General features: G+C 40.0%; 1 protein-coding gene and 1 non-coding gene across 3 annotated transcripts in view; both read right to left on the reverse strand.

Moving 5' to 3' along the window:
* Positions 1-206: 206 nt before the first annotated feature.
* Positions 207-289, reverse strand: trnal-uaa (transfer RNA leucine (anticodon UAA)). Its single transcript has one exon. It is a non-coding gene; the product is annotated as a tRNA-Leu (tRNA).
* A 3,086-nt stretch (positions 290-3,375) lies between these two features.
* The window catches only part of LOC114657217 (uncharacterized), a 156,073-nt gene continuing 146,505 nt past the window's right edge, over positions 3,376-12,943 (reverse strand). The window contains exons 1-3 of one of the 2 annotated variants that reach the window (XM_051931558.1): positions 6,148-6,886; positions 5,609-5,823; positions 3,388-3,723 (exon numbers count right to left, since the gene is read on the reverse strand). In XM_051931558.1, coding sequence (XP_051787518.1) covers positions 3,460-3,723; positions 5,609-5,823; positions 6,148-6,520 — 852 coding nt within the window. In that variant the 5' untranslated portion in view covers positions 6,521-6,886 and the 3' untranslated portion in view covers positions 3,388-3,459. Of the gene's footprint in view, positions 3,724-5,608; positions 5,824-6,147; positions 6,887-12,943 lie in introns of those variants that run through there. The other variant, XM_051931559.1, reaches the window with a different exon arrangement.

The raw sequence follows: 12,943 nt of genomic DNA on the forward strand, positions 1-12,943 counted from the left end.
TCACGTTTGATACAGTACATATAAAAATCTATATATCTATCTAAAACAAACCCTTTTCTATCAAATACACCACATTTTAAATAATCAAGTACATTTATGTATGTATTTTCAGCTGAATTAAGGATCCACATTGCGGAAGCATTTCGCTTAACTTTCTAAAGGTGAGAGCTGTACCCAGAGTGAACGGGCACACTTGAATAACAAGCTACCAGAAGTGGGGATTGAACCCACGTGGGCATTTGCCCATTGGATCTTAAGTCCAACGCCTTAACCACTCGGCCATTCTGGTAGTAGAGAAAGGCAGTTTAATCAATCTTCTCCACTCCATGAAAACTGTGATCATTCTTTCAGTTCCTTCAAAAACAGGTGGAGACTCATCTTCTCTTCTGGCGCAGGAGGCCAGAAGGTGCAACTCCCACTTCAGGGGGAACGTCTCGCTTCTTTCACTTTGTTCTCATGCTTCAAATGTTTACATCTCGAAATCCAAAACCAATCCTGCTTCCTGAAGTGACACCTAACCATCCCGTGTATAGCTCTCATTGCACTGAAAAGGATGGCTGATTCACTGGGTGGATTCATTTGGATTTGAAGTGAATCCCGTTGAGGAGTCGGGACAGGTAATCATGGCACACTCTTAGTGATTTGGCACATTAGTGACCTTCTGACCAGCTAGTGAAAGACAGCAAGGTGAGGATATCCTGCGACAACGTCATCCCTGAAAAGGTCCAACATTATTTTTGCTGGTTCGACTTCTCCTTAACCTCGAATGGCTTAATCTAAATTTTTCTGACTGTACTCGGAGAAGAAAAGTGAATTCCGTGTCACTGTTGTGCCGGTTTGTTTATATGCTTTTTTCACGAAGGTAACCCAGACAGCAAATGGACACAGTTCCAGATATGGCCCGGATATACTATAACATCAGGACCAGACCTGGCATACAAACCTGGTCCAGTGTCTTTTTGCACAACGGCCCAATACCAGCACAGATTACGATTTTTACCTGGGCCAGATTTAAGCCAGAGCTGGACCAGCATCAAATAATTTTGTTAAAATCCGGGCCTTTTCTGGCACACATCCGTTACAGCCCCAGACTGACTCTGTGCCACATCTGGCCCCTTTAGAGCCAAGTTCTTAAAATTACCTCAGCTTCTAATCTGGATAAGGCAAATAGGGCTAACCTCTGCTGAAATGTTGAAAAAAAATGTAGATGAAATGATGATCTTCCCTTAATGAATGGGTCATCCTTCTAATATTTAATTATACCTAATTATGCCATGGTCTATAAGAACAGCCTCAGGAAATCAAGGGATGGGCTAATCAAGGTCTCAAAAGCATTCTACAGAGATGCTAGCTTACTTCAACTAAGGATGAGTTAGTGGAGTATACCTTTGTTGGTGGCACTTTCCAAACACATAGCATGAAAAAAAAAAAACCTGCAACTCATGACATCCTTAATTTATAGCAATATCACCTACATGCCCTGTTGAGTTAAATAGTATTTTCTTGTCCATATTCCCTCTGTGGTACCCTGATGGGGGTGGTACCCAGCAGGGACGCCCAGGAGGACCAGAGGAGGGCTTGTGCCTCCTCCAGACCATGAGGGGGTGACCGCCCTGGTTGCTTTGGGGGCCACGGGTACAGAGCTTGGAAGCTCTACCCTGTAGGGGCCCGTGGTCACCACCAGGGGGCGCCCCAATGCCTTGGGGACCCTGGACCCCAGCGCTTCCGCCACACCTGGAAGTGCTGGGGGAAGAAAAGAGGGGACACCCGGAGTGCTTCCGGGGTGTGCAGCCGGCACTTCCGCCACACTGAGGAGTGCCGGTGGAAGATTGCCGGGGAGCACCTGGAGCACATCCGGGTGCGTATAAAAGGGGCCACCTCCCTTCAGACAGGGACAAGAGTTGGGTGGAAGTAGGATGACGTCGGAGGAGGACAAGGAGGCGGCCTGAAGAGAAAGGCATTGTGTTGTGTGGCCAGGACTTTGGGGACTGTGGGGTTTGTGAGCACTGTAAAAATGGAAAATAAACGTGTGTTAGGTGACATGAACGTGTTTGCCTGTCTGTGTCCGGGCCAACTTCCATACGTCCTACATAGAATTTAAGTGTCTATTATTAAAAGTTAAGAGAACAATAACTGAATGACAACTTTCAGTATATAACTGGTTTATTTATTGTCATGTTATGTAAACTCAATGCGTTGCATGGATCAAAAGATGTCAACATACACTACAATTCCAAACAAACATAATATATTAATATATTGAGTATTTTAACAGTTCAAATATCCAGTAACATGGTTAAAATATAGAAATATAAAATGAGCACATTTGCAGATAAGTGTAGGATGCAAGTACAAAAATGAAGAAATCTACCCAAAACAATAAAACAGCAATAAACTTGACTACTAAAGTGTGTTTACATCAGTCCTGATTCAGAAGGCACTGCTGCCGGCACTCTCCTTTAGCACTCCTTGCGACCACCACCACGGTCAGATGCCAAATTGAACCACCTAATGACAAATTTATTAATGTCCCCATCTATAGCTTTGGCTGCCATATGACTCTGGCGAACTGCACCTACAGGCAAATACAGAAAAATAATTATCAGAAACATTAAATGGCAAACAGTTGCTTTAAGGCATTTCCCACTAATAGAAATGGTAAAATAAGGATTGGCACTTGCACTACTGCATAATGACCACACAGCAAAGCTTTTTGAATACAGGAGAGGCAGAAGTTTTACTAATGATATGAAATCATCTATGCTTGATTTTAGTGAACTTATTTTTAATACTGATCAATAAAGGTACAGATTGTGGACTGACCTACTCACACCTTCAAGATTTTTTTGTGGAGCAAGTGTAAAAATAATTAATATGGAAAAATTCACAACAGTTCAATTGTAAGGTTGAATTAATTTTGCAGTTTTTCTCTTATTCTTTACTTATTATTATTTGGGGTTGTGGATAAAATAGTACAATTAGCTCATTTTAAATACATGATTCTGTGTTATAAATGCATAAAAACCAGAAACCCTCTCCTAATGATCTTTCTTAGTATAGAGGAAACTCCAAGTACTCCTAAGAATGTGGCAGGAGTTTTAGGAGGAGCAGAAGGTGTTAGAGAGAGACCAGGAAAATTCTTTTATTTAATAATTGCTATTTTCCAGAAATCTGTAATATTTAGGCTCTATCTTAAAATGATATGTCATGTAATTTTCTAACCTGCTTAATTCAGACCAGGGTCAGGGGGGGCTGGAGCCTTCCCAGCTAGCTTTGGGGCACATTCAGGAACAAACCCTGGACAGGACACCAGTCCATCGCAGAGTGAACACACACAAAGGTCATTTTACACTATACTGAACCTGCATGCCTTTGGACAGTGGGTGGAAACCAGAGTAGACACAGGAAGAACATGCAAACTCCACACAGAGAGGACCCAGGAGGCAAACCCTGGTCTCCTTACTGCAAGGCAGCAGCACTACCACTGAGCCAACAAAGGCATAAAATGTAATATCTTAATACAATTAGACTAATTTCATATAATTGGATTTGTTGATACTTACGCATAATAAGAGTTTTGGTTGCCATTTGACTGAAGGCCCGTTTTTCATTCACTCCCTTCCAGTTTATCTTTTTTGCAACATCATCTCCAAAAATATGTGAAAGAATATTCCAAGTGACACACTTGGTATCTTGTCCTCCAATAGATGCCAGTACAGAAATCTACAAGGGCAAAAGATAATATGCAGGCAGTGGCTTTAGAATTTAAACACTAAAATATATGCAGAAACGGCATCAATTGTCACTCTGAATCACCCTTTTTTTTGACTTTGATGTGATGATTGGCATTCTGACAAATATTGTTAAAAAGTTACACTTTCCAAAGTAAAAAAAGAAAAACAGCTGAATATTTGTTTCATAATTAACCATAATGTTAACTGTAATTCAATCCAGTAGACATTAATTTTGTAATAATAAGAGTATATAACAAAGGAAGCACAAAATTCATGGATTGTAATGTTCAGAAAGCTCAAATGACATCATTTATATTTGCAACTCTTGTTATTGTACAATGAAGTTTTCTTGTAACTGCAGATCTATTAAATATTTTGTTAAACATAGTCCCTTACACAATAAACATCCTGTAACAGATAACCCACCTAACAGCTAAAACAACTATATTACTGCAAATTTGGGATGACACTTATATAAATACTACAGCTTTATGCAAACAATGGTTAAACTGTTCTTCTTGTATTTTTATATATATATATATACAGTGATCCCTCGCTATATCGCACTTCGCCTTTCGCGGCTTCACTCTATCGCGGATTTTATATGTAAGCATATTTAAATATATATCGCGGATTTTTTGCTGGTTCGCAGATTTCTGCTGACAATGGGTCTTTTAATTTCTGGTACATGCTTCCTCAGTTGGTTTGCCCAGTTGATTTCATACAAGGGACGCTATTGGCAGATGGCTGAGAAGCTACCCAACTTACTTTTCTCTCTCTCTCTCTTGCGCTGACTTTCTCTGATCCTGACGTAGGAGGATTGAGCAGGGGGGCTGTTCACACACCTAGACGATACGGACGCTCATCTAAAAATGCTGAATGATTATCTTCACGTTGCTACCTTCTGTGCAGCTGCTTCCTGAAGCGACATGCTGCACGGTGCTTCGCATACTTAAAAGCTCGAAGGGCACGTATTGATTTGTGCTTGAAAAACAAACTCTGTCTCTCTCTATCTCTCTCTCTCTTTTTCTCTGCTCCTGACGGAGGGGGTGTGAGCTGCAGCCTTCAACAGCTTTGTACCGGCGGTGCTTCGCATACTTAAAAGCCAAACAACCCTATTGATTTGTTTGCTTTTCTCTATCTCTCTGACAGTCTGTGCTCCTGACGTGCACTCCTTTGAAGAGGAAGATATGTTTGCATTCTTTTAATTGTGAGACAGAACTGTCATCTCTGTCTTGTCATGGAGCACAGTTTAAACTTTTGAAAAAGAGACAAATGTTTGTTTGCAGTGTTTGAATAACGTTCCTGTCTCTCTACAACCTCCTGTGTTTCTGCGCAAATCTGTGACCCAAGCATGACAATATAAAAATAACCATATAAACATATGGTTTCTACTTCGCGGGTGGCTCTGGAATGCAACCCCCGCGATGGAGGAGGGATTACTGTATATATATATATATATATATATATATATACTTCAGACTTTAAAGCTAAAGAGTACATACCACTTCCAGCACAACAGCCACGCACAAATAATTGAAACGTCACATGGGCATTGTGTGTAAAATACACAGTACTCCCCTGAGAAAAATAATTACTAAAGAAAAAAAAAAGAAAATGCAGACTTTTTTCAGACATTCTCCACATGTCATGTCATACCTTAAAACTAGTTTATTTAGAAACATAAAATATTTTTCCATTGAGAAGTAACTTTCTTATGTTGCCTATGATTAGCATATAATGTGTAGATTTGGTTTTGTCCTATATGTACAAAAAAATTAGCAATTGTTTAAAATTATGACACAAAATCCAAATGAATATTTTAAATTAAACAAAATCAGAAAGAGAACAAAGTCTGGCTTTGCAGTCCATACCATGTTCTTTTTCTTCAAAGCATTGGTTGGTTGTTTCAACCAGGCTTCAAAATCATCCACTTCCTCCAATGATTGTAAAGGAAACTCAACCTCCTCAGGCATATCAGGTGAGCTTTCAATGTTTAGCCGCCCAGATAGTGAACTGATCATGACAGCCAATTGTGACAGCTGGTGCTTCACATGTTCAAGCAATGTGAGGATATGAAGATCTGCAGCTGAAAAATAAATACCAACAAAATATAAAAAGGATACTATTCATTTGAATACTTTGTCCTTTATTGGAAAATGCAATGAATCCTACTCCTGCACTTTGGAGCAAACACAACTCTCATACATGTTAAAAGAACATCCTTTGGAACATATAAAATTTGACACCTTAAAAACCAAAGCACTAAAAATTAAGGAATATACTGGCACAAAATGAACATTACAACAAATACCATAACATATCTAATAACTTGTTGACTTATGCTCCGATATGTTCAAAAGGTTGTTGAATATGTGAAACAAGTACAATCAATACTCTGATCATAACTTACCAGTGCAAGGTATTGGTTCTGTTCCACATCGACCCACTCTGTAAGTAGGCCTGAAGAGTTCAGAAGTATTTTGCATTTTTGGAAGGTTCCTGGAAATTTGTTGAGATGTATTTTCAGAGAGCAATAGTGACTGGTAAGGAGGTGGCACCTGAAGCAAAGAATGTGGTGGTGAGAGACAAGGTGGCACAGATGGTAAAGGTGGTGATGGTACCTGAGGTGCAGAATGTGGGGATAACATGCGAGGTCCAGTTGACTGTTGAGGTTTTGAAGATCTTGTCAAGGGAACTTTTGTTTTATTAGCTAAGTCTTCATGTTCACTTTCATAGTCAGTGTCACCATAGTAGTGGCGGTTTACAGAAGATTGAATGTGCATATATTACTCAAAACAAAGGTTTCATACATTCAACAAAACACAGGTGAAGTTAAATCAAACTTACATTGGTTTAGTTGCTCTTTTCACCCTGCCTATATCCTCTTCACCATCTGAATCCAATTCTGAAGTTTGAAAAATCAAAGACTTCTTCATCCCTTGCCATGCAGACATGTAATCTCCTAAAAGCATTTCAAAAAGTTAACATCAGGTGATGTAAACAATGTGCAATATAACATTATCACTTCTGTGATTTTTTAAATCACTACTATCTAGGCCCCATTTACACCTAGCATTCACATATTTTCTTTTTTTGTAATCGCATCACAGTTTGATAGCATTTAACCACCAAAGTGAAACTAGGAAAAATTGTAAAGAGACCTACATGAGAAAGTAAGATTGGGTTTCAATTTGGATTATGCAATCACTAGAGATGCATGTTAATGAAAGGTGTGAATTGGGCCCTGATTTCTCATGAGCACTAGTATGAACGTATGAAGGTTGTTGGAAAAGAGTCCTGCAGACAGCGAAAAATCACATAATTACAAAATGAAAATAAGGCTTAAGACAAATGTTTGTTGCTTTTCTATATAAAAAAAAAATGAACATAGCAAGAAACTAATATTTTACAGCAATATTTCTCTGGTGAAATGGATTACGTTGGGGACATATCTTGAACATTTCAATTACCGTAGGAACTTTAGTACTCTAACGTCATGCTTGGTCCAGTCTGGGCCTGGTTCCTCAACATATCTTGCTGCTTTGTTGAGTCTTTGATCGCTCTTATAATTTGGCCAAAAGGTTGTGCCATCACTGTACCAAGACTGTGGTATAACAGAAACAGATTTTTGTTCATCTATAAAATGAACTACCAGAAACATCCTGCAGAAGAAAAAAAAGACAATGTTCAAAATAAACATAATATTTACATGTTGCACACAAAATGCATTACCCAAACAGCAGGTGATACCACCTAGCACATCCTCACCCCTGATTTTAATAAAAACAAGAATGCTTTTTTGACTATTGATAAAAGGTAAGCTTTGTTTGGTAGTTTGCAATGTGCAGCAAGTTTACCCATTAGCCACTGAAAAAAATTGTTTATACACAAATGAAAATGATATATAACAAAGTACAGTGTGAAGCGTATAAATATATTAACAGTAGAGTGAAAAAAGGGCTAAACATACTTACAAAATGTAATCGTGATTCCATCTGTGCTGACTAATGAACAAGTAGAACAATCAAAAATGCTATTTACATAAAATAACTCTGATTTAATATTTTTGAGAAAGAAGTAAAGGTATCGCCACAGAACCTCCTCTGTGGGGCAGAACTATGCACTTTTGACTGATGGCTGATACATTTGCATACTTGATTGTTTCGGATATCTGAGAAATCCATCCATCCATTTTCCAACCCGCTGAATCCGAACACAGGGTCACGGGGGTCTGCTGGAGCCAATCCTAGCCAACACAGGGCACAAGGCAGGAACCAATCCCAGGCAGGGTGCCAACCCACCGCAGGATATCTGAGAAATGCAATATATATTTTGGAAATCTGCCTTAAATGGGTAGGTAAAAAAGACAGACTTCTTTAAGAACACCTTGTACACAACATAGACGTGTTCACTGGATTCAACAATATTGTATATCATGCACACATTATCGCCTATAATGAAGACATTATCTGCTGTTGAAACTTTAATAACCCATTGTTCACAACGCATTTGACGGTACTGTCTAAGTACAGAAAGTCCATCTGGAACTGGTCCAACATAATGGGGTTTTTCCAAAGACTTTGACACCAGACCAGTGGGTGTGCAAGCAGTTTGCTCAGACAGTCTTCAGACAATCTGAGCAAGTGGACGTTCAGGCTTTCTCACAACATTCTTAAGTCTTTGGAGGTGGTTTTCATAAGGGAAAGATGAAAAGCAGTCTAAAGAACCATGCCGCTGTACATCCAGAGGAAGATGGACTAAACAATATACATTGTATACAAGCTGATCTTTGCCATAAATCTCACCAAAATGGTTCACAAATGTTTGAAGCAATGTTTGAGCATACTGACAGTAGAATGAAGAAAGCACTGAACTGACTAAAATTGAGATGGCAGAGAACAACAGCATGAAGTTGTTATACATCCTGTTATCCAGGAATGAACACAAAACAACAGGGCCCGTGTAAAGTAGAAGCAGTCTAAATTCTGTTGCTTTCCAGTGGTCAATTTCTCTCAGTGTCTGGGGTTTCTGGGCAAATTCCACTGGTGTACAAGGTCGCAAGTCATTTAAACGGTCAGATAATCTAGTAACAATGTTTGCAGGTATTCAAAAATTTAGAGGACCTCTGAGCCAAATATTTAACAATTTCCTGACAACCCCCAAACAAACCAAATGCATGTAATCAACTGGAAACTGTGATACCATGCCAATGCTTGTTCCTTGAAAAGCATGCAAGCCGAACAGATGATGTTCTTCATCAAGTTTTTGTGAAAAAGATTCATCTGTTCTGAGTGTTTATTCAGTTAAAGGAAAAGTCATCCTGTTGTTGATATACTGCCTTCGCTGTGCACATTTGTCGCATCCATGATATCCATTATGTGCTTTTGTGTTCTTTAAAAAAGCCCTGGCAGGTGTGTCACACACAACAGAATCTACCTTCAGAAAGAGCATCCATCCATCCATCCATTTTCCAACCCGCTGAATCCGAACACAGGGTCACGGGGGTCTGCTGGAGCTAATCCCAGCCAACACAGGGCACAAGGCAGGAACCAATCCCGGGCAGGGTGCCAACCCACTGCAGGATATCTGAGAAATGCAATATATATTTAGGAAATCTGCCTTAAATGGGTAGGTAAAAAAGACAGACTTCTTTAAGAACACCTTGTACACAACATAGACGTGTTCACTGGATTCAACAATATTGTATATCATGCACACATTATCGCCTATAATGAAGACATTATCTGCTGTTGAAACTTTAATAACCCATTGTTCACAACGCATTTGACGGTACTGTCTAAGTACAGAAAGTCCATCTGGAACTGGTCCAACATAATGGGGTTTTTCCAAAGACTTTGACACCAGACCAGTGGGTGTGCAAGCAGTTTGCTCAGACAGTCTTCAGACAATCTGAGCAAGTGGACGTTCAGGCTTTCTCATAAAATTCTTAAGTCTTTGGAGGTGGTTTTCATAAGGGAAAGATGAAAAGCAGTCTAAAGAACCATGCCGCTGTACATCCAGAGGAAGATGGACTAAACAATATACATTGTATACAAGCTGATCTTTGCCATAGATCTCACCAAAATGGTTCACAAATGTTTGAAGCAATGTTTGAGCATACTGACAGTAGAATGAAGAAAGCACTGAACTGACTAAAATTGAGATGGCAGAGAACAACAGCATGAAGTTGTTATACATCCTGTTATCCAGGAATGAACACAAAACAACAGGGCCCGTGTAAAGTAGAAGCAGTCTAAATTCTGTTGCTTTCCAGTGGTCAATTTCTCTCAGTGTCTGGGGTTTCCGGGCAAATTCCACTGGTGTACAAGGTCGCAAGTCATTTAAACGGTCAGATAATCTAGTAACAATGTTTGCAGGTAATCAAAAATTTAGAGGACCTCTGAGCCAAATATTTAACAATTTCCTGACAACCCCCAAACAAACCAAATGCATGTAATCAACTGGAAACTGTGATACCATGCCAATGCTTGTTCCTTGAAAAGCATGCAAGCCGAACAGATGATGTTCTTCATCAAGTTTTTGTGAAAAAGATTCATCTGTTCTGAGTGTTTATTCAGTTAAAGGAAAAGTCATCCTGTTGTTGATATACTGCCTTCGCTGTGCACATTTGTCGCATCCATGATATCCATTATGTGCTTTTGTGTTCTTTAAAAAAGCCCTGGCAGGTGTGTCACACACAACAGAATCTACCTTCAGAAAGAGCATCCATCCATCCATCCATTTTCCAACCCGCTGAATCCGAACACAGGGTCACGGGGGTCTGCTGGAGCTAATCCCAACCAATACAGGGCACAAGGCAGGAACCAATCCCGGGCAAGGTGCCAACCCACTGCAGGATATCCATCCATCCATTTTCCAACCCGCTGAATCCGAACACAGGGTCACGGGGGTCTGCTGGAGCCAATCCCAGCCAACACAGGGCACAAGGCAGGAACCAATCCTGGGCAGGGTGCCAACCCACTGCAGGACACACACAAACACACCCACACACCAAGCACACACTAGGGCCAATTTAGAATCGCCAATCCACCTAACCTGCATGTCTTTGGACTGTGGGAGGAAACCGGAGCGCCCGGAGGAAACCCACGCAGACACGGGGAGAACATGCAAACTCCACGCAGGGAGGACCCAGGAAGCGAACCCAGTTCCCCAGGTCTCCCAACTGCGTGGCAGCAGTGCTACCCACTGCGCCACCGTGCCGCCCTCAGAAAGAGCAGTTTGCCATTAAAAGAAAAACCATTTTCTAATTCCCTTAACTCGGTAACAAAATCTTTCATAAACTCCTCAGATGACTTTGGTTTGTTTGGTCCACAAAATAGTCCAATAACAACAGGCACTTTCATAGGAAGGTTGAGGAGAAGTCCCAAAATAGGCCAAAGCTGAATGCTAGTGCTTTAAATAAGGCAACCCATCCACATTGATCTGCAACTTCAAGGTAAAGCCTTCTGTGACTGAGCTTATGGTATCTGAAAGAATTTTACTGATTGAAGCAAGGATAACAAAATAGTAATAATGGCCACCAACCTTATTCTGAATAGAATACCCACTCTTAGTATTCAGGAGAGTTCTTACATCTTTTGGGAGTTCAGGATAATAAAGTCTCAACAACCCGAAAAGTGCTGTTAGAGCAACAAGAGATACTGTATTCCAAAAGTTAAAGCCCAGTTACAAATACTGTCACTGAGGCTACATGGTTCTTCTAAATTCTCATCAGAATGCAAATCCAAATCAGACTCATCCTCAGAAAAGTCTGCTGACTGAGGACACACAAAAATGTCTGCTGTGTTGTCGATATAAATGCCCTCATTTCCAACACCCTCATTCTCCACTTCACTTCCATTTTCAAAGTCATTTTGCTCCACTCTCTCCTCATTTCTAAGATCACCTTCCTCCATCCTTTCCCCATTCCTAATTCTGAATGCAAAGTTAAATCTGCAGTTCTCCCTCATTTGCTGAAGTCTCCTATCAACATCTCTGCGTGCTGTTTGTCTGAGGGTTGAACCCGATACCACAGAATCAGCCATTTCTCACTGCTGATTATAACCATGCATGAACTGCAGGTCAAAAATATACACAGATAGAAATATAAGTATGGTTTAACATGTTATTGTAAAATATTGTGTGTAACTTTGTGTACACACTGCTTAATGGTAAGCAAATATGTAAATAATGTTTGATCTAGCTAAAAAACAAGCTTACAGTATTTAATTCAAATTTAAACCAGCAACAGTATTTTTTTGTTAAATTTAACCTTGGGCTGCACACCAATCCCACTGAATAGCATGCTACAAAATATACATGTCTTAAAAACAAAAGTTGATTTTTACTGTCAATTTGATAAAAATAAAAATCATTTAAGTGATGTCTCCAGATCTGCACTGGAATTCCACAAACATTAAATGCTGTTATCTTTACTGTAGACATTAAAACAAAAATGGCCCTGATGCCCTGTCCTGGATTTGTTCCTGCCTTTGGCTCAATGCTAACTGGAATAGGATCCAGCAGCTCATGCAACCCTGGTTTGCATTAAGTGAGTTAGAAAATGACTGACTGACAAAAATAGCTACTACCTATCAGCAGTAATGCAACAGGTAACTACTGCAGATGATCCTTGCTTAAATAAAACAGATCTACAAACACATTTAATTAACAGCTTTTTAAAAGTGTACCAGGATTAGACAAAAGTCACCAAAAAAAAAATAATAAATGAAATCATCACTGACAGGTACATGCCTCCATATCACTTAAATTGTCCATCAGTCATTTTCTAACAAGCTGAGCAGTGTTGTGGGGGTTGCTGGAGCCTGTCCCAGCTAGTATAGGGTGCAAGGCAGGAACAAACCCTGGATAGGGTGCCAGTGCATCACAGGGTGAACAAACATACAAACCACACACTAGGGTCAATTTACTTTATCCACCTAATCTGCATGTCTTTGGACCGTGGGAAGAAACTGGAGCACCCAGTGGAAACCCATGTAGACATGGGGAGAACATGCAAACTACACACCGGGAAGACCTGGGATGTGAACCCTGCGGTCTCCTTAATGCGAGGCAGCACTGCTGCCATGCCACCCTTACTTAAATTGTAACCTATATCACTTAAATTGTAATATGGCAAAAAAGACACTAAATCATTTACAAAGATTTTTTTTTTATTATTTAGCAGAAGCCAGCAAGCTACCATA

This window comes from Erpetoichthys calabaricus, chromosome 9 (genome assembly GCF_900747795.2).
Source record: "Erpetoichthys calabaricus chromosome 9, fErpCal1.3, whole genome shotgun sequence".
NCBI lineage: Eukaryota > Metazoa > Chordata > Cladistia > Polypteriformes > Polypteridae > Erpetoichthys > Erpetoichthys calabaricus.